General features: G+C 46.5%; 1 protein-coding gene across 4 annotated transcripts in view; it reads left to right on the top strand.

The window, feature by feature from the left end:
• The first annotated feature begins 227 nt into the window (after positions 1–227).
• SCHIP1 (schwannomin interacting protein 1) overlaps positions 228–25,776 on the top strand; it is a 125,277-nt gene continuing 99,728 nt past the window's right edge. The window contains exons 1-2 of one of the 4 annotated variants that reach the window (XM_082655562.1): positions 228–389; positions 917–1,603. In XM_082655562.1, coding sequence (XP_082511688.1) covers positions 935–1,603 — 669 coding nt within the window. In that variant the 5' untranslated portion in view covers positions 228–389; positions 917–934. Of the gene's footprint in view, positions 390–589; positions 699–914; positions 1,604–25,776 lie in introns of those variants that run through there. The other 3 variants (XM_082655563.1, XM_082655565.1, XM_082655561.1) reach the window with 3 other exon arrangements.

Genomic DNA, 25,776 nt, shown 5'->3' on the forward strand with positions numbered 1-25,776 from the left:
TGCGCCCCTAAAGCCCCGAGTCCCCTTCCCTCGGGCCTTTTCCCGGCCCCTCCAACGCGATCCCCGCCCGGCCTCCCACCCCAGCCTGCTTCCGAGAAAGCCGGGAGAGCGGACTGCGCCGCGCCCGGCAGCCTCTGGGCATGCTCGGTGGCGGGACCGGCTCCGTGCCGGCAGGGCGCGTCCTCCCTCCCCCAGGGCGGCGGCGGCGCCTGCAGCTACGGCCGCCGCGCCCCGGCCCCGCACACCTTTGGGGGCCGCGGGGGCCACCCTGCCCGGCGGGAGCCGAGAGCGGCCCCCACCCCGAGCCTTCCGGCGAGCCGAGAAGGGGCCGGCTGGGGAGGCGCGGAGGCGGGAGTGAGACCTCCGAGCTGCCTGCGGTTCCTTAGAAAGTAAAGCTCGGCTCGCCAGCGGAGCCGGGCTCCCGGCCGCCGGCGGGGGCGGGGCGGGGCCGGGTAGGGGGTGGTCTCGGCGCCCTGCGCGAGGTGCGAATTTAGTAGCCGCCCACCCTCTTCTCGGTCCCCGCCCCCAGGGAATTATAATTCTCTGGGAAAGTGTCTGGTTCTCGGAGAATCCCTGGGGCGGGGTGCGGGGGCGCGCCCGGCGCAAAATGGTTAAAACAAAGTCCATGCGCGCCCCGGGGTCCCTCTTATGGAAAGTCTACGTGCCGGTGGCTGGGCACCCCCTTTGCTGATTTGAGGGTTAGTTACCCGGAGGAAGTCTGCCTTGTCGCAGGGGAGGGGATGGGATGAGGAAAGCCTCAGGCTGGTGCCGGCTCCCCCGCCGCAGGCCTCTTTGGGGGGCGCACCTCCAGCCAGGCGAGCGCGGGGCTCTGGGCCGGGGCGTTCGCGGCGGGCGGCGGGCGGCGGCCGGAGCAGGCTCGGCCCGGCGGCTCACTCTTTCTGCCTCCTCCCCCCAGGATTACCGAGAGGATGGGATGGATCTAGGCAGTGACGCCGGCAGCAGCAGCAGCAGTAGCCGCGCCAGTTCGCAGTCCAACTCCACCAAAGTGACCCCTTGCTCCGAGTGCAAATCCTCGCCGTCGCCGGGGGGCAGCCTGGACTTGGTGTCTGCCCTAGAGGGCTATGAGGAGCCCTTCCCGGTCTACCAGAAGAAGGTGATTGATGAGTGGGCGCCGGAGGAGGACGCGGAGAAGGAAGACGAGGAGGAGCGCAGCGAGCGAGGGTACCGGGATGACCGCTGTCCTGCCCAGGAGCCGGGGGACGTGAGCGCCAGGACCCGCAGCGGCGGCGGCAGGGCCGCCACCACCGCCATGCCGCCCCCCGTGCCCAACGGCAACCTCCACCCGCACGACCCCCAGGACCTCAGGCACAATGGCAACGTGGTGGTGGCCAGCCGGCCGAGCGGCTCCCGGGGCCCCCGCCGGGCGGTCCAGAAGCCTCAGCCGGCTGGGGGCCGGCGCGGTGGCCGGGGCCCGGCGGCCGGGAGCCTCTGTCTTCAGCCCACGGACAGCGGGACGTGCGTCCCGGAGGAGCCCCCGGTGCCCCCTATGGACTGGGAGGCTCTGGAGAAGCATCTGGCTGGGCTGCAGTTCCGGGAGCAGGAGGTGCGGAACCAGGGCCAGGCGAGGACCAACTCCACCTCGGTAAGTTGCCCGGGGTGCGTGCCCACGCGCGCACACACGTACACACCCCGCGCACAGCCCGCACGCGCCCTACCCGCGCTCCCGCCCAGCGGCGGCCCCATTCATCCTGCCCCGAGGGTGGGTGCCGGGCAGGAGAACCTGACTTATGCTCCCCTGGGGTACCGTTGCTCAGTCTCTGAGCTGTCTGGGTTTGCAGGATGGGCGGAGAGGAGGGAGGGGTAGCCAGAGGGCAGCGGAAAGTCGGGTTAGTGGAACCAGAGACTCATTTTAATGGAATTACTTATGGAGACGAGGTTGTGAGTCACTTGCCTGAAAATAAATCCGGGGAGATTTTGGCACCGAAGTCGGTGGCCTGTGTGTGGGTGATATTTCAGGTCGTAATAGTTGTGGCTTTGTCAGCCGTGGTGGGTGTCCCTTCGTTGCCACTAATGTCTCGTCCATATACAGGCTGTCCCTGCGCACAAGCACGCATTCGCCTGCCCACACCTCCGGTGAGGCAGCGGGGATTGTTCCCTCTTGGCGTTTGAGCGGATGCTCCTGAATTGTAACGGGTTGACCGCCCTCCTCTGAGATTTTTTCCTTTCTGAAACCCGATCTATTGTTGACCTGAGGGAACGGGTGAATTGACCTGCTGGGATGAGGGAGTGGTTCTTTCCTCTGTGGGCTGACTCACCCCCTCTCCGCTGAATCCCTCCTAGTTTTGATAAGCAGTTCCTTACCGGAGGCTTGTGCCTCAGTTCAGGAAACCGAGAGAGGGAAGGGTGCTGGAGTGGAAAAGAGAGAGAGAGGGAAGGAGGGATACATCTATAATAAGAAGCTCTGGCAGGTCCACACTTGTCTCAACATCTTTTTTGCCCCTGAGAGGAGAGCAGATAAATGACTTAAAAGAAAAGCATCATGAATGTAGCTCCCCTATTTATCACTGTTTTGAGATAAAGCAACAGTTGTAATTTGAAATCATTAATGAACGGATCCTAAATGGGGCTGAAGGGCATACAGTTTAAATGAGCTGCTTTCTGCGCGTGGCAGTGTGGGAGAATGCTTGCTTGCAGGTGTAATTTTTCGGCTCCAGGGCCCTGGGGCTACTGGAAATTGGGTGCATGCACTTCTGACTTAAAGGGTAAGGACAGTTAATTGGCACGGTTTCTATCAGAGAGAGCCCTTGCCTGACAGAGCCCACTGGTTAGTGTCCCTTGAGAAACTACCTATTAAATTAACACACTCATTTTAATACCAGCTGTTTACCACGGCCACTCGCAGACACGGAATCTTTCCATTACAGCCAGTACTCTGTCTTGTACCTTGCAATTCAAAACATGCTTTTCCCACCTAATGCTGAGAAAAATACCTGATTAAGCTCCCTGGACTTAAACAATGACTTGAAGATACATAAGATTCCTTTACTATGGCCTGACATTTTTACATTCCAGGAAAATGTAATAATTGGGTATACATGCAAAGTTAGGGTTTGATGATGACAATGAGTTGCGTTATTCAAAAAGTTCTTGAGCACCCATGTGTTCTGTGCTAAATTCAAGGTGTGATTCTCAGCGCTGCAGTTACACATCTGACCACGTGGGCCTGGAATTACGGTGAGCGAGGTAGGGATGCAGATTGACTCCCCACCCCCCGCCCCCAGAAACTTATAAGTTAATGGCTAACCTAACAGACCAGCCTACCCCAAAACACACACACACATCTTCTTCCTTATTGTTGTAGAGACTGAATCTTTCCTTCTTGGGCCATCTTTGAAACCTGAGGGTGTCTTGTCTCCTCACCTAGCGAACAGTTTGCATTGTGGGTTCCTCCCTTCTCCTTCCCTCGCCCTCCTGAAAATCTCCCCCCTGGGCATTTCCTGCACAAGTCACACCGAAATTTGGGTTCCATTGATTCAAAGTAAGTATATGTACAAAAAAAAACAGCAGAAGGAAGTAGCCTGTGAGGTTGTTTAATATTGAAATTTTCCGTATTTTGGTTTGTATTGGAACAAAATTACTAGCTGCTGTTAGTTTAGAATAGTGTTTTTCAAACTGCAAGTTCCCCATGAAATCACCTTATCACTTTTTAAAAAATAAGATAGAATGCACTGCAGTGTGTTGCAGGTAGTCACAGTAAGATTGTTTTTTTTAGAAAGTTTTGTTTCAGTTTTATGTAGACATTGGGTTACAGTGTAAGATTTCTTTCCCACTGTGGGTCGCTGTCATAAAAGTTTGGAAAACACTGGTTAAAATCTTGTTTACTCCTACCTGGAATAAGTGCAAGAATAACCCTGAGGACAGAAGTTTGAGAGTAACAAAGGAGTTGGTGCAAAAGAAGAAGTCTGTCCTGAAGGAGTTGCTCAAATCGAGTGATATTTTTGCTCCTCCTTAAAAAGCTGTGTGTAAATACATGTAAGTGAAATTAGTACATAGTACTGGGAGGAGGGGTATAAAATGAAAAAGGCAGGTACAGCTCCTTCACCTGTGAAGAGACCCAAGTAAGTTATTCCCACCACATGACTTTTTTTTTTTTTTTTTTTTTTTTTTTGCGGTACACAGGCTTCTCACTGCTGTGGCCTCTCCTGTTGCGGAGCACAGGCTCCAGACGCTTAGGCTCAGCGGCCATGGCTCACGGGCCCAGCCGCTCCGCGGCATGTGGGATCCTCCCGGACCGGGGCACGAACCCGCGTCCCCGAATTGGCAGGCGGACTCCCAACCACTGCGCCACCAGGGAAGCCCACCACCACATGACTTTTGCTTGTGCTGTTACCTCTGCTTGGAATCCAGTGGCTGGTTCCTCCTCATCAACCCAGACCGTGCTCAACTCACCTCCTGAGAGAGGCTGTCCCTGGCCCCCCTCCCTAATACAGAGTAAGGCACTCCACCACCTACCAAGGCACTCCTCGTGTATTTTCTTAGTGCTTCTCACTGCCTGACATTATCATGTTCAGTTCTCCTTCATTTTTGGTTCTCTAGAATCGAATTGGAGTGCAGGGGTCTTGCCTGCGTCGTTTAATTGCTGGAACCTAGTGCCTGCGATAGTGTCTGAGAAGTAGTAGGTTCTCAAATACTGAATAAATGAAGTGTTTATAAGACTCACACGGCCCAGACCTAAGCCAGCCCCCTTATTGTACAGTTGAGAAAACTGAGGCCTAGAGAGGTTAAGAGATTTGCTGAAGATCCCAGTAAGAAAACTACGAAAGGGCTTTTGTCCTTCCTTGTGATGCCACACTAGGTTTTTTCCTTTTGATGCTCAAAATTAGTTGAAACAAAAGGAAAGGAAAGAGCTTCCACCTTCCTGAAATAACTTAAAGGGTTTCCTAATGACAGGTCCTCTCTTGGATTTCCTTAATGTTAAGGACAGAAGTAAACGAGGAAATAAAACCCCATGACTTTACGAGTCTCTTCGCACAGACAGGGTTTGGTTTGGTTTGGTTTGAACGGAAACACGTTGAGCTCTGCCCAGCAAAGCAGCGACAGCCTCCCCATCCCTGTCCAACGCCCCTGTCTTCCTCTTGGCTACAGTGATACACTCTGCACGAAAGCCTGAGATTGCAAGGATGTGTTGACGATCAGCTGTCTCTAGTCCAGGGAAGATTTAGAGGCACACTTAAAAACACACAACGTTTGGGTAGGACTTAAAACCTAGGGCTGACCTTTACCTTGTGAAGTTGTGAGCAACTCATCTCTCCCTTGGTGCTAGTGGAGGCGGATGAGCTTGGAGGCTCCTGGGAACCACCTTTGGTGTCAGAGCAGGAGGTGCCTGGGCAGTCTTGAAGGAAGCTCTGGTGGCCTGACTTCCTGCTGTCTTCTCAGGGCTGCTCCATCACAAACCTGCCTTGCCTCACGCAGCCCACCCCCTCCTCAATGTCCCAAGCCCTCACCTTGACATCCGAGCCCTGAGGGCAGTGAGGTCACTTTATTCCACTGCCTTGTCCCCAGGAGCTCCCTTGTGCCTGAAGCACTCTTTGGGGGAGGGGTGGGGGCGGAGGGGGAGGGGAGAGGTTTCACCCAACAACCAGAACTACTCCTGGAAGTGCCCCCTCCAGTTGGCCAGACCCCTCCCCGCCCCCATCCTGTGTCCCTGCGTTTCTCATGGTCCTGCCCTGGGCCTGCAGGTGTGTGAACGCCCCCCGGTAAACTCAAGGGCCACACACGACCCAGGAGTGAGATTTAGAACCAGGGTGCCAAGTCACATGAGTCCTGCCCCCATCTGTTCGCGTTCATCCTCAATTCCCTTCTCCCTGCCCGCTCTGTGGGAACTGGCGTGGACAGTCCTGAGCGACAGTCCTGAGGGAAACCTGGAGCTTCTCTTCCCGTTTCCCTCTTCCAAGCCTCTGTCTTTCTCCTGCTTCTCCAGGACCTTAGTGTGTCACAGTACCATTCTTCTGCCTCCCCATCACCAAGTAGAAGGGGGTTGCCCACTGCCTCAACCTCCTCCTCTTCCTAAGTGGAGTATAACTTCACCCCTTTTTCTCCATGGTCCTTCTGTGAGGTTTTCTTTCCCTCAGAGTCTGTGATCCTCCATGCTGAGCCTGTTCTGCTTCTGGAAACTCACCCCCTTTTTCTCCCTCCTACTTCTCCCTCCTTTTGATTCTTTAGATTTTAAAAAATAGCTCCATTGAGGTAGAATTGACATCCAATTAACTGCACATTTAAAGTCAAGGTGATGCATCTATCTCTCACCCGCAAAAGTATCCTCTTGCTGCTTTGCAATCCTTCCCATTCTGTTCCTTGGCAACCACTGATCTTATTTCTATCACTATAAGTTAGCTTGCATTTACTAAAACTACTGTAAAAGGAATCATGTAATGTGTACTCAATTTTGTCTGGCATCTTTCAGTCAGCATATAAGTATTGTGTGATTCACCTGTGTTATCGTGTATGTCAATAGCTCATTCCTTTTTACGGCTGAGTAGAGTTCCATTTTATGGATATACCCTACTCCCTGGTGAATGGACCTTTGGGTGGTTTCTAGTTTTTGTCTATGACAAATAAAAAGTGCTGTGAACATTCACGTACAAGTCTTTGTACGGACATATCCTTTCATTTCTCTTGGGAAAATACCAAAGAGTGGAATGGCTGGATCCTATGGGAGCTGTGTGTTTAACTGTTTGAGAAGTTGCCTGTTTTCCAAAGAATTTGCACCATTTGGTGTTGGTTTCCTCTCCCACCTGTTGGTGTATTCCATCTGTGTCCTTGGGGATTTGCAGGACATCTCTCTTCAGGTGACTGGGGTGACTGATCCCCTATCTCTTAAGAGCAAACAACAGCAAGGTACCAGGATCACATTTTAGAGCCAACCAAAGTCATTACACCCATTGTTCAAAAAAAGGAAAGGACTCTTTTTTAAATTAAAGAGGAGTTCTAGTTGTAGACCTGACACATTTTCATTGCAGTTTTATTATTTTTTACTGCCTGTGACAGATGCATTTTCCTCCATTAATGAGAAGATAAGAATAATTTTAATTAACATGTTAATTGGAAGCAAATTCTGATGAAGTTATTTCCAAAGTACTTGGAAGCAATTTGTCTTTTTATTTGTTTGTACTATTAACTAGTAGCAAACTTTAAATAACCTACATTTCTTCCGAGAATGGTACTAATTACAGGTTATTTTCAATGTATTATTCTGAAAGAATTACAGCCTAGTTATTCCTTCTCAGTCAATGACACTGCTAAAGTAGCTTGAATGACTGGGTCGTTTGTTTCCTTAGTTACTCAGGCTATGTTTAAATTGCATGAATTCCCATTTTTACAGACTGAATTAAGAGGGCTTTATTATTCCTGAAAAATATAGTAAAGTTTATAAGTTGAATAAGTTATGTGATTCCTCTGCCTGGGGTACCACAGTGAAAGCATTCTGAGTGGTTTGTAGTTACCACTTATCCCTCTTAGAGAGCACGACATGACAGTGTTAAAATCACTTTTTTTTTACCATAACCGGAAATTACCGGGCTAGCTATATTCTTTGCTTCAACCTTTACCTTGAAATGTTTAGTGTCATCATTGTCTGCTTTTCTAATTTATGTTGATTTCTGTTTAAGAGCTGCAAAGGCTGCTCTGTGCATTAGCATGTACTCAAGACTTTAAAGAAATACGGTTGGGTTTTCCAAAAACTTAGGTTGCAGGGAAGCCACAGGTTCTGATGCTCTGTTTGTGTATTTCAGCTACCATCAGATAGTTCATCCTACTGCAGCAGAGCCTTTTGAAAATATTGTAGTTGGATTAAAGGAAATCTTTGCCCACCAACTGGTTTGCACATAGTGGTCCTTTAGAACGTTCTAAGGATCACTGTCGTGGCGCAGATCTGAAAAACAGATACAGATATTCTCATCACACGTTCATTGAGCTGTTTGAACATCTCACCACCGACATCACGTCACCTTCCTCCATCCCTTTCTAGCTCAGAATGCACTTTCAACTCTAGAACCTTTGCCTGGCATTCCTTGTGACTTCACTCCCAGGAAGGCCCAGCACGAGCCCTTTGCTCTGTAGCTGGTCCACCAAACCACCCAGCAATGTCTTCCCCAAGGCGTGCTCTGATTCAGCTTCTTTGGGAAGCTGTACCTGATCATCTCGGCTCCTAAGCAACCTCTCTTCCAAACTTCTTACTCCACTTGTGTTCCACTTCCTCATTCTTAGGTTTTAAAAGGCTCATCCCTGACAAAACTCAAACCAGACCTGTCAGTCTCTGGTTCCAGGCTCTTTCAGTGACATTGTTTGCATTCTCTTTTTTTTTTTTGCGGTACTCGGGCCTCTCCATGGTGTGGCCTCTCCCGTTGCGGAGCACAAGCTCCAGACGCGCAGGCTCAGCGGCCATGGCTCACGGGCCCAGCCGCTCCGCGGCATGTGGGATTTTCCTGAAGCGTGGCACGAACCCGTGTCCCCTGCATTGTCAGGCGGACTCTCAACCGCTGCGCCACCAGGGAAGCCCTGCATTCTCTTTTTGTGGGTATGTCTCTTATCTGTCCAACTATTTTAAATCCCTCCTCCCCTTCAAACACATACATTAACAGGCTCGGGCATTTCCTGAGGACTGGACATTTGATGAATGCTTGTTACCTGGTTAATGTATTTTGTACCACCTTTCTGTTTAGTTTTTAAATTTGCTCAAAGCCGGTATACTACGAACTTTATTAATGCTAATAATAGTAATTACAGATCCTTCCTTAAAAGTTTATCTGGACTCTGTGACATTACATTTGCATTTTAAAATAGAAATTTGTTTTTACTCCTGGACCTTTGCCTCTGAAAACATGAATGGTTTTGTTTTCTTACCTCTGAAACTCAGTCCTAAGTTGTTATTTTTTTTTAACAACAAGGACCTTTGCAATGCTTTTCTTTAGCTGCTTTATGTCCCCTGAGCTGTTGGGACAGATGACACTTCATACTGTTGCTGCTTTATACTGTCAGTGACTGGGAGATTATTTTGCACACAGCTTTTGTAGAAATTCAAGTGCCAGTTATGAAACTGAGCATTTTTCATAGAAAAGTAATAGGATTTTAAAGACAGAAAGGATCTGAGAGGTCATCTCATCAAACCCTCGCCACTTTCAAAGGAGGAAGCAGGCTTATGAAGATTAAATGTCCTTGCCCACCTTCCTTAGCCCGGGCCTGACCCAGCCTCAAGTCACCTGACTCACAATTCCCACTTTTAATGAACTCGGCCCCCTTCAGCTACCTTCAGCAGCGAGGATGAGGGCTGACCGTTGTGCATGTCACTTCCATTTACAATCTGTCCATTGACTGACTGTCAGGCTATGAGGCGGTGCCCAGGTTCAGAAAGACAGGACGAAGAAGATTTCCACGTGGCTCACCGCACAAGTGGAAACATTTTGTTCTAACTAGACAGAGTTTTAAGTGAATCGTTTATTATAAGCTCAAAAAGGAGCAAAATAACGAAACCAAGAAGGGACTAGAAAGAAAGGCATTTGTGGAGTTCAGGAGAGGCCCAAGAAGTAGTCTCTGTTAGGACACTGGCTTTGTTAGAATAGGGATGAAAACTAGGAACAGAAAAATGGACGTCGGGGAAGGGAGATGTGTTTGGGTTTTTACGTTATGACATTTCTGAGTTTCCCAGTTAAATCTGTAGAAGTGAATCATCACTCTTTCTTCTTGTCATGTCCAGGAGAGTTGTAATAATCCCTCTCCTTCACTTACCAAGTCCTATGAAATCCATGAGAGCACGCATTGGTTCAGATGTTCTTGGTGTGTTTGCTTTGTTTTGTTTTGGTTTGGTTACTACTATTCACTTTTGTGAATGATTCCGTTATTTTCCTTATATATTTGTTAAATAATTATGTCAAGCATGTTCTATCATGTTCTATCTCTCCACCTGACCTGTTTTTCAGTATTTGTGTTATTATAGGTTATTCCCATTTTTGCCTACTTTCGTGGCATTTTCTCTATAAAGTATCAATATATGCGATTCAAAGGTGACGGTTGAGAATTCCCTGGCCGTCCACTGGTTAGGACTCTGCGTTTTCACTGCCAGGGCCCGGGTTTGATCCCTGGTCAGGGAACTAAGATCCTGAGAACTGTGTGGCAGAACCAAAAAAAAAAAAAGAGAAAAAAGGGTGATGGTTTAGGCTAGGAAACACCCAGGTGATAGGAATGAACTCGACCACTGCTTGTTCACTACGAGGTTGATGGTTTTTAAAGTACTTGTAAAATATTTTTTGGTTATGTTTTACTGACATGAGGTTATACTTAAAGCAAAGCTTACTGGAAGTGAAAAAGTTACTAGTTTTCTTCAGTCTAGCTTTGTATATCAGATTTCCTAATAATTGCCTCTTCTATCTGTACATTTTACTGATACCTCTGTATCTCCATCCAAATATTTTATATTTACTTGTAATTGAGTGACCTTTTTGGTGTATCCATGATCAGCACTATCATGTCACCTTTCTCTCTCTTTTTTTCCTTTCATTTCTCAAAGTCTCTCCTTAATATTGGTGGCTCATGGAAGTGGTTGTGAATCTTCCTTGGGATGTTAGCATAGTATACCAAAAAAGAAATTTCAATTTTTTTTTTTTTTTTTTTTTTGTGGGACGCGGGCCTCTCACTGCTGTGGCCTCTCCCGCCGCGGAGCACAGGCTCCGGATGAGCAGGCTCAGCGGCCATGGCTCACGGGCCCAGCCGCTCCGCGGCATGTGGGATCCTCCCAGACCGGGGCACGAACCCTTGTCCCATGCATCGGCAGGCAGACTCTCAACCACTGCGCCACCAGGGAAGCCCATAAAATCCATAAAAATTTCAATTTTTATGGATTACAAGGAGCACTGCATTAGTCAGCAGCTGATTTCTGCAGATTCATCGATTCAAGAGTTTTATTACCCATGTCCTAATAGAGATGATTGATTCTTCAAAACTCTTCCTTGTAGAAATAAATGTCTTAGTGATTCATGAATTTTCTGTTTTGTTTTGTTTTGTTTTGTTTAAATGTTACAAAAAGCTTCTATCGAGAAAGTGGTGCTGGCGTGGGGTTGGGGGCTTTTCCGGGTGATGCTCCATTTGCCCAGGTGGATGGGGTTGTTTTCACGGTGCTTGAGGAAGAGCAGAGAACAAAGCAGCATCTCTAAGCCTCACAGTCGGGCCTCCAACAGGCAGATTTTCTACTGGCGCCTTCTGGACACACACCAGCCAGGCTGGTAGGTCGATGTCCCCGTGGCAGCACATACCCATTGCTTCCTCCTCTTGGATCCCCCCACTGTGATCCACAGCCTGCCTCTGTTTCCCATCTCTCTCCTGTGTGGGTGACCTGTCTGTGCAGAGAACCAATACAAAGTCCGTAAGAAAGTGGCTTCTCTAGTACTGGGCACCTCTGGTGGCCAGAGCCCCTGGCCAGGCTCCCTCATGGACCTCTTAGTGATGGAGAGCTGAGGACGGGCACTCTCCGAGGCCAACTAGCTGTGGCCAGGGACCGTCTTGCTCACTAATAGGCTGTAGACGTGCCCCAAACAAAACAACAGGTAAGTCTAGACAGCTATTTGGTTCTGTAACTTGATTCTGTTTCCTTCTTGGTTTGCCATATATGGAAAGAACTTCGCTGTCTAAAAAAGTTTAAAGGGAATGAGGTAATTTCCTCGTAATTCCTGAGATCTCCAGCCGTGTTTTAAATTTAGATTTGAGGTTAGAGCAATAAAAACAGAAAAGTTGCTGTGTTACGAAATGCTAGGGCATTTTAAATGTCAAGTCCATCAGCATGATAGCTTGTACCCCCATTTTCTCCATCCAAAGAAAGAGTAGTGTTAAACTTCTTTCTAAAATAAGAAGGGTCTGGACCTCTGGGAACCTGGCACAGTGTCTTCTTAGCAAAGAACGTAAAGCCTAATCTCCACTCCTATAAAAATAACATGATTTCAAATAGTTTCAAAACCAACTTAGCCTTCTGTTTTTCTCCTCATGGCACCAGTGGCTAAAAATTATGCCACTTTCAAAAATTACAATTTTTTTCTTTGTGCAGTCTTACATAATTTTGGTCCATTTTGACCGGGTCTGACATTTTATTATAAGCACCAACATCTTAAGTGCTCTGTCCTTTTTTTTCCACTCTAAAATTGCTTCTGTGAGGAGTAAGACAAGACCACTGGGATTTTATTTTTGAATTCTTAAATTATGTAAATTATGTAATCAATGATCTCCTGTTAAGAGTTGTTATCCGGCCAACAGTGATCCCGCCGTCTGACCCAAATAGCCCTTAAAGTAAGATCTTGTTCTAGAAGAACAACTTTAGGCAGCAGTAATTTTAATTTTTTCTGAATACTGGCTCTACTATGGTATGGTGATTTCAGTATTAGATGTATTTTTCTTTTGTTTCGTATGGGAACTTTCAACAAAGCAAACGTACAATGGTTGTGCTTAAACTAACATGTAAGACCTCTGCAGGAAGTCCAGTGCACTGGAAGCAAATTAAAATTCTCTTTTACTAGTAAACAATCACACTGAGAATGTGAATATTAGAGCTGGAAGGCACTGCATAGCAAGGGTGGCAAACTCAGATGCTTCCAGAGGCCACAGAGGAAACTAATGAGAGGAGTGGAGGACAGGTCCCAGGGCCAGAAGACAGCTGTTCTTTCATACTGCTGACTTGTTGCTGTGTCAGAGCCTCAGAGTTATGATATGTCAGGAGAAGCCCAAGACCCAGGTTTTTATGAGAAGTATCTTGAATACTAAATGCACCGCAAATAACTTTAAATAAATACAATTTTGTGGAGCTAAGAAACAGGTCTGTGGTTCAGAAGATGGCCTTGGGCTACCAGTTTTCCATCCCACACTTAACCCAACCCCTTCATTTTACAGGTAAGAAAACTGAGACCCAAAGATGTTAGATGACTTACCTGAAGTGGGGATGAGGTGGGGATGACTTGCTAAGAGGTTTGGTAAGAGTCTAGAAATGAGAGATCTCAGGGAGGAAAACTCCTGAAGGAGTGTAGGTCTTATTTACTGACACCAGCGTAACATTTTTCCCCCTTTCAATGCTTAAAGTAATTTGAGACAATAACATCCAGAGGAAAACAATAAGAGATGCCTTAGGTACACACCTTCCTCTATTTCACTTTATTTTTATATACAGTCCATGACTTAGAATTTAGTTTTCTCTTTCATCTTCAAAGCAGTTCAAAAATTGATTTGTTATTTGGATGTGGGGTATTTCGTTATTTATGAAGGACGAAAAGGGAAAGCCTCTTTAAGAACAGATTGTCTTACACATAAACATGCGTGTGCACACAGACACACACACACACATACATACAACGCAGGATATGTGGCCTCAGTTCTTTTATCTGCTGGAAACTCATCTGAGACCATTTAATTCCAAGGGGTGGTGGTAGGGGTGAGTTCTAATAAAATTTATTGTTATACAGAATCTAATGAAACTTTAATATTGATGAATTGTATTGTTTTTATTTAACTAAATATGTAGTATTTAGGAGGACTTACTGAAAGTATAGAGATGGGGAAGTTTTTTTCTTCTTCTTTAGAACTATTGGCTCTAAGTCCAAAGTCAACAGATTTCAAACAAATGAGACAAGTTTGGGGTGTTAATTCACTTTCCTTTGGAAAAATGGGAAATGTTCGCTTAGCTTTTTTAAAAAAAAACTTTTTATCTGGGAATAACAAGATTTACAGAGGTGTTACAAAGATAGTACAGAAAGTTTCTGAATATCCTTTACCAACCTCCCCTGATGTTAACATTGTATATAATATGTATATTATATATAATGTACACATATATAATTATTAAGAGAAATATACTTGTTTTCTGATATTTCTTCAAATATAATAAACAGTTTGAGTATATGTCAGTGTGTGTGTGGTATATATAACTGTGGTACACTTGTCAAAACTAAGAAATGAACGTTGGCACAGTATTATTACCTAAGCTGGAGGCTTTAATTGGATTTATAGTAGCTTTTAAAATTAAGAAGTTTGTATTAAAACTACCCAACAAAGGTAATAAATAACATACAGGCTGTGGCTTGAGGAGAGAGGGGAGAGTTGGATCCTTTGTATTGTCTCTCGGCTCCCACAAAGTCACCCCAAGCGAACTTGAAACCGGAACAGAGATTCTGCTAGTGTGTTTGCTTTGTAAATGCATTTTGAAGACTCCTACCTCCTCTTCCGATGAGGTTGGCTTCCCTCAGTCTCTCCGCTGCAGGAGGAAGCATGTGTTGTGAAGAATCAGGAGAGGCAGGTGAAGAGAGAAACTCTACAGCCCTGTGGAGGGCAGGCTCCTCCAAGCAGCAAGGCAGGAGTCAGGGGGCTGTGTTGTGAGCCATCGTCTGCTTTCACGGGCTGCGGCCAGCCACAAATTGTCACTGTCCTTTGGAAGGGTATTTGGCTCGCCAACATCTGAATCGTTTGTTTATTTGTTTTTTAATGATTTTTTAACATCTCTTTTGGAGTATCATTGCTTTACAATGGTGTGTTCGTTTCTGCTTTATAACAAAGTGAATCAGTTATACGTATACATATATCCCCATATCCCCTCCCTCTTGCGTCTCCCTCCCACCCTCCCTATCCCACCCCTCTAGGTGGTCACAAAGCACCGAGCTGATCTCCCTGTGCTTTGCGGCTGCTTCCCACGAGCTATCTATTTTACATTTGGGAGTGAGTATATGTCCATGCCACTCTCTCACTTCGTCCCAGCTTACCCTCCCCCCTCCCCGTGTCCTCAAGTCCATTCTCTACATCTGCATCTTTATTCCTGCCCTGCCCCTAGTTTCTTCAGAACCATCAGAAAGAGAAAAATAAATACCATATGTTTATTTGTTTTTTAATGAGGAAGAAGTATTTTGGCCTGGGAGTCTCCTTCTTTAAAGTTAAGGGTCTGGTGGAATTGCGAAAGCTCTGTGAGCCTGTGGCGTGAAAATTCCCGCAGAAGGGAGTAAGTCACAGCTGACTAGAAAGAGGTGTAAGTGGCCTGGGGGACAAAGCCCACTCAGGCTGTGAAATGAGGGCTAAGTCATGAGGAACACATTTGGGAGACTTCGCAGCCTAGAAATGGTGAGGAAAGAGGTTTGAGACTCGTGAAAATGGAAAAGGAAAGGAACTTGGCATGAATGTTCAGTATTTGCTGACTGATTGAATAATCCGAATTTTCAAAACTAAACTGGCTGTGGGCTCCAGGCATAGTTTTATCAGCAATAGGAGGATGTCCCCGTGACTCAGTGACTTCTCATAAGGAACGTTCCGGTTACTCATTCCCTGCCTTTGGGTGGCCTGGTTTGGCTGGCGGGATCAGTGATTTCCTCTTAGGACTTCTTCAAATTTCCCAGAATTCTTTTGCTAATTACATGTTCAATGTATTGTGGATTATGATACTACTAAGTAAACGTTTCTTTCAGTAAAACCCATATAATCAGGTTGAAAACTGTGTGTTCTCCAGACCAAAATGTTTTTTTTCTTCTTTTTGTATTGAAGTGTAGTTGATTGACAATGCTGTGCCCATCTCTGCTGTGCAGCAAAGTGACTCAGTTATACACATTTAGACATTCTTTTTTTCATATTCTTTTTCCATTATGGTTTCTCACAGGATATTGCAGACCAAATGTTTTGACTAGCTGCTTCAATTTATATACTCCTTTGAAATTCACTAGAGGCTATGCTCGAGGATGGGACGTATGTACATCACTGACATCTATATTCTTAGGTTCTTCCTCCTGCGGTGGATGTGAGTTGTGGATGTGGGGTTTCTGCCCAGCATGGGTTTACCTTTCCTAACAGCACCCAGGTTCTTTCTAGGGAATTACCTCTTTTCTGCTGTGTGCAATTTTGGTGGGAGGGCAATTGCAAGTGGCTGACTCCTGTTGCGGCAACCTTAGCCTAGGTTCTCCCTCCCCTGATTCTCCCACAGGTGGAAGAGCTCCCCTGGGACTTTGGGTCTAGAGTGTTCCCTGTGAGGCCCTCAGTAGCAATGGGAGGCCTCATCGCGGTGGTGACTAATGCTGAACCCTTCCCATGAGGGGAACACGGCCGTGGCTTCTGCTTCCCAACCTTCCCTGCCTCCCCTGGTTTCTCAGTGCCCACCTCCTGTTGATTCTCTGAGCTTAAATCAGCCAGGGTTGGTTTTATTGCTTTCAAATCAGGAACCCTAACTAACAGCAGGCAGTCTCTCGACTTATGGCTCAGATTCAAACATGACAGTTGTGGGCCCAATAGCACTAAGTAGAGGCCTTTAAGATTTTTCGAGTCTTTCACAGAATCATTGAATATCAGAGGTGGAATGGGGACTTCCCTGGTGGCGCAGTGGTTAAGAATCCGCCCGGCAATGCAGGGGACACGGGTTTGATCCCTGGTCCTGGAAGATCCCACCTGGCGCGGAGCAACTAAGCCCGTGAGTCACAAGTACTGAACCTGCGCTCTAGAGCCCGTGCTCCGCAACAAGAGAAGCCACCGCAATGAGAAGCCCGCACACCGCAACAAAGAGTAGCCCCTGCTCGCCACAACTAGAGAAAGCCCACACGCAGCAATGGAGACCCAACGCAGCCATAAATAAATAAATTTATTAAAAAAAAAAAAAAAAGGTGGAATGGACCTTAGAGCTAGAAGGGTAACTCATGCTGGGTGCAGTCCCCTTCTTTTTTATAGGTGAGGAAATAACCACACAAAGTGAAAGTGACTTTCAAGGTGTCATAAACAGAACATGCCGCGTTGACATCCTATGCTGAGATCTCATCTGCCCAGGGCATCTTGACCTCACACCCTCCTTCTACTTCCCTGACCCTGTGAGCCATGGTACCCATTTATAGGGTGACTGGCCAGAAGTCAAGACAGCTATCTGTGGCCTTGGAGACGATCAGTGGCCTTGGAAAGGAGCAAAGGTAACTGGACCACATAGGACTTCAACCTATGGCTGGTGGTGTTATAACCAATATTCAAACACTGAGCTGAAAGGTGCCCTCTGATGCCAGTCCAGACGTGTCCTCTTGATGCAGCTCAGACTTTGTATGAGGAAGTGATTATCAGCAGGCTCTGGAATCAGGTAGACCTGGCCCCAAATAGCAGTAGTAGCATCCTTACGATTAGGGGCATAAAAACAACCAATATTATGGTATAAATCTCATGGATTTTTAATGTGGATTAAAGATTGTCTTCTAGACATCCCTTATTTTATAGAAATTGTGCTTTTATGTTGTAAATGTAGCAAGTCTCCGAGCTTCGAGAGGGTAAATTTTCTGAATTCATTTTGGAGCAAAAGCTATATTTTTAAAATTGCTTATGTGAAACTTTTCAGCAAAGTGAAAAGTCTGCAATATGATGTCTGCATGATGTCTGCCAAGACTTTCCTTAATATATGTCATTATTTTTTCTTCTTAGCTTTATTCAGTCAGTGACTATATATTCGCATATCTGCTATGTGTTAGGTATGGCGGATAAGGATGAGCAGAAGCTCGCGTGCGGCTGTCATGTCGTGGGGCTCCTTGCCCTCATGGAGCTTGCAGTCAAGCAGGGGAGACTCACATGAATCATATAAGGACACAAATGTGGCAGGTGCTGCCGAAGAAGGCCATGATGCTGTGAGAACTGCAGAGACATGCCCTAAACCTGTTTTAATGAGAGAAACAAGCTGCTGCGTATTGAGCGCCTACTGGGCACACACCGATCCGGCGGCGTTTCATTTATTTGCCTAATGCACGACGGGGCAAGTTGAATGCTGTTACCCCCATTGTATAGACAAAAAAACTGAAGTGTGTGGTGGGATCACAGAGCTAGTGCAGTCCCTCTGGCTCCAAGGGCCATGTGCTTTCTACTTCTACTAGAAACCACTACACCAACTATTTGGAATTTAGCCCCTCTGACTTTTCATCACACAATAACTGCTTCTTTTTGCTGGTGGCTGTGGCCACATCTGAATATCTGTGATCTCTTGATATGTAATATCCACTTACACCCACGTGCTTCTATCTGAGAATTTTTCATAAACAGAAACATTAATTAATAATTAGAAATTCATTTGACCATAAAGGCGTGGCTTTCTGTTTGTGTTCTCTGTTCTGGAGGTCCCCATCACCACCCCTGTGCTTACTTTTAATCATCAAATCTATCCAGTTGTTAAGGCTCAGTCAAAAACTCACCCTACGTATTGGCTTGAAGGGTACATAATGATCCTCTGGTTGGGTGGAGGCACGTGGAGATAAAACTGTGCATTCTCACTCCCTTGACGCCCAGTCCGGAGCTGGCTGCACCTCGTAAACTGTTGTGTGCGTAGAATGGGACAATGGGTCCCTGAGGTTCCAGGCAGCCCTGAATGGCTGGAGCATGCCTCGGGAACCCTTACCATCCGGTGGGCAATGCACTCAGAGAGCATTCCCCCCAAAAGTCCTGGGACCACATTCAGCAATGGCTTCATCTGTGCCAGTAGGTCTAACAAAAGAGACTGTCACCTGAGGGACCAGGAAGAGGGACAGGTTTGGGTAGGGTGAAGCAGAGGGCCTCAAGCTGCAGCTGAACCCACTGCCTTCTGTGATTTTTATTTTTATTTTGCCCATTCATGTACTTACTTAATAGTCATTCACTCAGTAGCTGCACTGTGCTAGACACTAAGGAGACAAGATAGCTGTGATCTTGCCCAAAGGGCCTAGTTATTCTGGTGAGGGAGGTGGACATTAAACAGCTTCCTCGGTTATTTATTGAATGCCCGAGGTAAGTGCTGTGAAGGAGAGTTCTAGGAGGCAGAGGCAGCAGGGGGAGGACAGCGGCATGGAGATCTGGAGAGGAGGGGGCCCGGCGTGAGATGGGATGGCAAGAGTTTCCTGGGGCGGAAGGGCCGTGGGGCAGGAGGGAGTTTGGAAAAGTTTGTGGAAATCAGCCAGGGCATCCCTGACCAAAATCACTCTTTCTCAGCACACACATCCCAGGCATTTGAGTCTGTACTTCACTTTTGGAACTTTCTACCACCACTCTTAAGCCATCTTTTTCGCAATAAAACCACCTTGCAATTTTCCTATAGTAAATTTTAAAAATGTTTATGCTGCAAGGAGTTTAATAATAGAGGCAATGCTTGAAATGCCGTTTCCTTGTACCCAGAGAATTGGGGTACAGTGGGGGAATAGAGCCTTTTAGGAAAATAAGAGGGAAGAAGCTATTTGAATTCAGAAGTGAATTCATGTTAAACTTCTCAGGCTCCAGGAAGTTCTTGAGTGTTTTGGTTTAAAGGAGTTGGCGTATTCGTGGGGTTTTCTGCTCAGGTCTCCTGGATGCTGTGGGCTGGGAATATGTTAGAAACAGAAGGCCCAGCCTTTTTCCTAATGAGCTAGTTGTGCTTTAGACACACTAACCTAGGATGGGGCAGAGATGTCGAAATGCCAGATGCTGACAGGATTGGGGACAGAACGTCAGGCATTCTGATGCCGGCCATGTGAGCATTCCGTCCCGGGACTTCCTTTCAGAAACACCCACAATGCTCTGTGGGCAGGTCCAGGGAGGTTAGAGAAACCCCTCACCTCCCGCATCCATCCAATTCGAGATGATTGGATCTGAAGTCTTGGTTAGGAGCTAAAGGGTAATTTCTGGGTCAGAGCAGGACCAGTGAATTGTATGAGCTGAGGTAAAGCTTAATCCTGTCTTCTACCCACCCACGATGAAAAGCTGTTGAACGTCAAAGAGGGTTTGCAACTTTGAAGTGAAGACGTTTCCTGCCACATAGCATCGAGTTGAACAAGTCCACACCTGTTGGTCTGGTCGTTGGTTAGTAGAAGGAATGAAAGAGAAGAACTGCGTGCCTTTGAGCTAAGGCATTTTAAATACGTATTACTCTGATTCACTTTCTACCATTCACCTTCACTGCAGTTTTCCTTTCATCTTGACATTATAAGTAATGCATCGGCCTTCCCTATGGAACAGTGCAGATCTCATTTAAATGGTAAAAACGTCTCCAGCTCAGGCCCATTTGCTACACCAGAAACGGGAAATATTTTTCTCAGGTTGGAGCCTAAGGATTCCCTGTAACGTGGGTACCTCCCGTTTGTTTCCATGACTATATTCCTTTAACCAATGATTTTTTGTTCTTTCAGTTATCCTATAGACTAAATGGAAAAATAAACGGCTTCATAGCCTTGTGCTGGGTCTGAGAAAATGGTTTATACATCTCTATCAAAAACAAAACTGCAAAATACTAAGTAAAAGTCAAAAAACCAATCGGAATTTTCTCCTTAGTATGGCTCCTTGGCTTTATAACCTAGAGACTGAACTAGGGCCTAGAGGTTATGAACTAGACAAGTATTGCATGTTTTGGTGTTTTTTTTTCCCAACACCGTTACCCGTTAAAAAAGAAGAAAGGCTTTAGGGTGAACTCTAAGGTCTGTATTACTTTTTTAAAAAATCACAACTCTGTATCATTCGGGACATCTACCTACCAAAGGCAATACACTTAAAATGCCATATCAGAGCGGCTGTGCAACTTCTCAATTTGATAGCTTTTCTGAAAAGCGTAACCGTGCATCCGTAACTGTAATGAGAACTTTTTCATATTAAAGGCATGTTATTTGGAGATGGAATGTTTCCTTCTCCCTACATAACTGCACAGTGATTAAATATTGACTAAGAGCCAGGAGCTGACAGCCCTCGGCCTCACACTGGTAGATGCTGATGTGTGAGGCTGAATGTAAATACGGAGCCATCCCCAGCAGGGCCACAGTCTTCTGTTGGGAAGTGGGGAGCAGCAAGTGGTGAGTTATGCACGCCATGCGGTGTCAGAATTCGAGCGCTCAATAGAAAGATGCAATTTGAAACAAGTAGTTCCTTAAAAAGCAACCCAACTCTGTCAAAAGAAAAAGACATTTTCCTAATCAATCTGAAAAATAAAGAGGATGCTGGTCAGAAATTTTAACAGAACATCCAGGGTATCCACTGAACACTGCTGTTTGCAGAAACAAAAGAGCTGTCGGTCACTGGAACGGCTTATTCTTTCACAGACAGTGATTACTTGGTTTCTATGAAACAGACTGGTTGAAATCATCAGATTTATTTCTGTGATACTCACTTGATTAGGAAATTTCAATACATCGTCTGTAGTTTTCTTGTGTGTATGTTTTCTTATTTATTGTTGTTTTAAGCAGTCTGACCATTTAACACACACAATTAGCTGTTTCTCTCCTATGGGGGGAGGGGAGGGGAAATGCAATGTTCTGCTGGGTTTCTGAAAGAAAATAGTTTTCGTTCCATCCTTCTGTTAATAAGGTTCATTGTATATCTAATTATTTTTAGTCTAAGACTTTTAAACGCTGCAGCAGATACCTGGAATTTGTTTCAAAATAGCTCCTGTCCAGGCTGAAGGTAGAATACGAGCTTCAGCCTAACCTCCAACCCGTTTTGTTTGTTTTGGGTTGGGTTTGGGTTGTCTTTTAAGCACTAGAAGTTGCTGAGGCACCTTCCTCTAGTTTTGCAATCCCCGTTCATCCCTCACACATTCACACCCACTTGGCCGAGGCCTGTACGTTCCGACTCCGGAAGCTGAATGACAGTGCCTGCCAGGGCCGTGCCCCAGAGTCTGCCCCTAGCTGAGTACTGAGTGTGCGGAATGGATTCATGGCGAAATGATGAATCCCCTTCCTCAAATTCTGTTTTTAAGGTGAGTGGAGAGCAAATCCAACAGACTAATTCTTAGTGTTTTTCCCCTCCGAAAAAACACCTTTGTGGTTGAACTGGGCGTTTCAGAGATCCAACCCAAGGATTGACTACTGTGTTGGAGAGGTCAGCTGTCAGCCTTGAGTCCTCCTTTCTGCCGGCCTCTGCCCCTACACGGCACTGGGACCAGCTCCCCTCAGCCCTGCCTGAGCCGGTCAGCCAGCACAGAAGATCGGCTCTGGTTTCCATGAAACTTGACATGGGCTTCAGTAGGTGGAATGGAGAAGGTTAGCCGAGGAATGTTTACTTTTTCCGATTTCGTGTGGCAGATAGAATGACCATCCCTGAGGTTTCAAAATAGCTGAATGAAGATGACTTGAGCCATGCTCCGAGCAGTCCCCTCCACCTGGAGACCAAGCCCTGCCTTTGTTCTTCGTTAGCTGCCCCACTGAGTGGCTAACACGGAAGGGAAGGGGAGCGCCCTTGCCCCTGAGTTCTGTTTCTGTCACCCAGGAAAGCACATTATTTTAGATTTTTTTACCGTATTGGGGTAGACATTAAAATAGACAATGTTTGAGACTGAGTTTTCAATTTCACTCTTGCCAGAAAAGCGATGTACTGATAACAGAAGTGACGAGATGCAGTCACCATGCTCATGACACTTAAACCAGTGGGTCCTGTGGATAGCACAGAATCTTAAGAATGGCCTGCTGAGTGCTGAGCGTGCCTTCACTTGTAAGAAATTAAATTCAGAAACGCTAAACACAATTCCTTGATGTGACTTCCTGTTGGTTCATCTATATACTCTAGAAGATTCCTGAGGAGAGCTTTATTGCTCTCAGGAATTCAGTGCAAGTGTCCTCCAACAGTGTTGACTGTTTTCCAAGAGCCCCCTCTCAGGGCCAAATTATCCACTTCCCTTTCTCAGGGAGTTTACTGCAGATCATACATTTATCAAAAATAGAGAGAGAGCCTATTGTATCCTGGGCACTGAGCATACAGTACCGGAAGAAACCGGTAGAATCCTCCTCCTTACATAGACATATACATTAAACCTATGAACCCACCTGTGTTATTGACGGTTCTCCAGAGAATCAAAACCAATAGGATGTGTTTGTGTTTGCCTGTCTGTCTGTCTGTCTATCTATCTATTGAGAGAGATTTATTTTAAGGAAATAACTCTTGTCCAGGATGGCAAGTCTGAAATCTACAGGGCAGGCCACCAGGAGTTGACGCTTCAACTTTAAGTCCAAAGGCAGTCTGGAGACAGAGTTCCTTCCAAGTTAGGGCACCTGTTTTTTGTTTTCCGGGTTTTTTTTGTTTTGGTTTGGTTTTTTTGCGGTACGCGGGCCTCTCACTGCTGTGGCCTCTCCCGTTGCGGAGCACAGGCTCCTGACGCGCAGGCTCAGCGGCCATGGCTCACGGGCCCAGCCGCTCCGCGGCATGTGGGATCCTCCCGGACCGGGGCACGAACCCATGTCCCCTGCACCGGCAGGCGGACTCTCAACCACTGCACCACCAGGGAAGCCCAGGACCTCCGTTTTTTTTCTCTTAAGGCCTTCAGCTGATTAGATGAGACTGACCCACACTGTGGAGGGTAATCTGCTTTACATAAAGCCTATGTAAAATCTTAGTCACATCTAAAAAAAATATCTTCAGAGCAACATCTAGACTGGCATTTGACCAAGCAACTGGGCATCATGGCCTTGCCAAGTTGACACATAAAATTAACCGTCAATCCCCTACCACCACCCCCAAATAACTATGTCATTTCAATTTAATGGCTCTCAAACTTAAGCAGGTATCAGAAACCCCTGGAGTGCTTGTTAAAACAGAATGCTGGCTCCTGTTCCCTTGACTCGGGAGGCCTGGGATTGGGCCCGAGAATTTGCAGTTCTAACAAGTCCCAGGTGATGCTGATGCTGCCGACGCAGGGACCACACCTTGAGAACCCCTGGTCTGTGTGATCCAGGAGCTGTCCCTTAGCCTCACGGCTCAGAAACTGATTTTGTGATCGTAAGAAAGGTGGTTTTATTTCTCAGGGATGGACGCAAACAAACCAAGTTTACAAAGCTGCTGTGTAAAACATCAATGCAAATTTATAGATTTATATTAAGAACTAAAACTACCACAGTGAGCAGAATAATCGTATCAGCTTGGGAGGGATCGTCTCCCCTAGGGCCGCTCCATGGAACGCTGAGCAACGAGCAGAAGCAGCTGGAGCATCAGAGCCAGGGAATGGGGATGGTTGACCGTCTTCTGCAACTACCACACCACAAGGTCGGGCCTGTTCTCAGGGGCCCCTGGCCAAGGCCCTCTCTCCTTGGACTTTGTACATGGATTAAGACAGGGCTATTGTTTGGGGAGTGGATGCTCTAAGTGGACAACTTGTTTGTACTGGTCTGAAAGAATGCTTCTCTCTGCACTGCAAACTCTACTCAGCAGTGGGGCTCAAAGTCCACAGAGTTTGGAAATACTTTCAGTGAATCATTAAAAATTTAGTTTTTATAGTAACTTTTCATTAGGTGTAACACATACCGTTTTTATGAAAGCGGAGATTGGGCAGCATTAGAATTTGTCAGTGTGTGCCCTTTATATGCTGGGTATCCTTTCTTGGTTGTAGTTTGAGTGAATTTATAATCTCCCCTTCAAAGGCTGTTTTCATCTTTCTTTGTACATTAAGGGGATTTGGCTTTGAAAAAAAGTTATACGTTTCATATTTTCAAAATTTTCCATGTCCGTTTAGAAGCCATTTTTCTCTGAGTTTTGGCTTTCTGCCTCCATTGTGCTATTTTTAGATTTTTACATTAAGAATGGGATTCTTAATACAGACCTTTGAACCAAATTGTGTTGCAAAAAAGTTATATTATTTGTTTCAGCGTTCTTTTTTTAAGAATCCTGCAGTTGCCTTCCTCAGTGTGAAAAGTTTGGCCTTTTGAGTAAAGATAGACCCTTAAAACTGGTTCTGAGAAATCTGTGGGCTGTCTCCATCACCCCTCCCACCCGGCCTGCCTTGAATTTCTTGTGAAAGACAATTGAATAAATAGCCTTCGGACAGAGGGATAGGTCGCCATGGAGCTGCCCCTGGGTTACTGTACCCGGACCTCAGTACCGATAAGAAGTAGATCTAGGGCTTCCCTGGTGACGTAGTGGTTGAGAGTCCCCCTGCCGATGCAGGGGACACGGGTTTGTGCCCCGGTCCGGGAAGATCCCACATGCCACGGAGCAGCTGGGCCCGTGAGCCATGGCCGCTGAGCCTGCGCGTACGGAGTCTGTGCTCCGCAACGGGAGAGGCCACAACAGTGAGAGGCCCGCGTACCGAAAAAAAGAAAAAAAAAAAAAAGCAGTAGATCTACAGCAGTCGCAGTGACACAGCAAAGCGAGGTGCATTCTCACGCTTAACCTTCCAGTCTCATTGTCCTACCAGCCCAGGGTCCAGTCAGCAAACAGAAGCCATTCTAGGAATTTCAGGGAGCTGATTTAATATAGGGAACTTGTTACACGAATGAAGGGAGGCTGAACGAGCAAAAAAGTGGACACGGAGTTAACCTAGAGACATGTAACTGCAAGAAGCAGCCGCCACCCCTAGAACTGAGGCAACAAATGGGAAGAGATGATATGACCAGAATCTTCCTGGGAGGTGCCTCGTGTGCTTAGGGCACAGCCCCTGGAGGACATGGCAAAGCTTGGGGAGCATCCTGGGGGTTGGCCGTCTGGCAGCCACAGTCAGGTCACAGAAGGGTCACCCCAGGGCTGGCACTCTCTGCAGCTGCTGAAGGAATGGACCTCACAGAGCACATGCCTCTCCCCTCCACCGGCCAGTCTCCCACTGGTGCTTCCCATGGACAGGATCTAGCGAGGAGCCAGGTGGCAAAGGAGCCTGAGTGCGGTTTGCAGAGTCCCAGCCTTGGCATCGTAGAGCAGAGACTTCCTTGGCTTTCTTCATTTTCCTTCCTTCCTATGTTGGTTTTTACTCTCAGTTTTATTCACTTATTTCTATAAAAAACTTAGTATCTCAAGTGAGGGTAATGTCAGTGATAAAGGGATCTCTAAGAACAAAAGAGGAGATCTATTAATCCATTCAGGTAATCCTACAGATGCTTCCCCGGTCGTTATTAGGAA

Source organism: Grampus griseus, assembly GCF_964374135.1.
Source record: "Grampus griseus genome assembly, chromosome: 5".
In the NCBI taxonomy this organism is placed as follows: domain Eukaryota; kingdom Metazoa; phylum Chordata; class Mammalia; order Artiodactyla; family Delphinidae; genus Grampus; species Grampus griseus.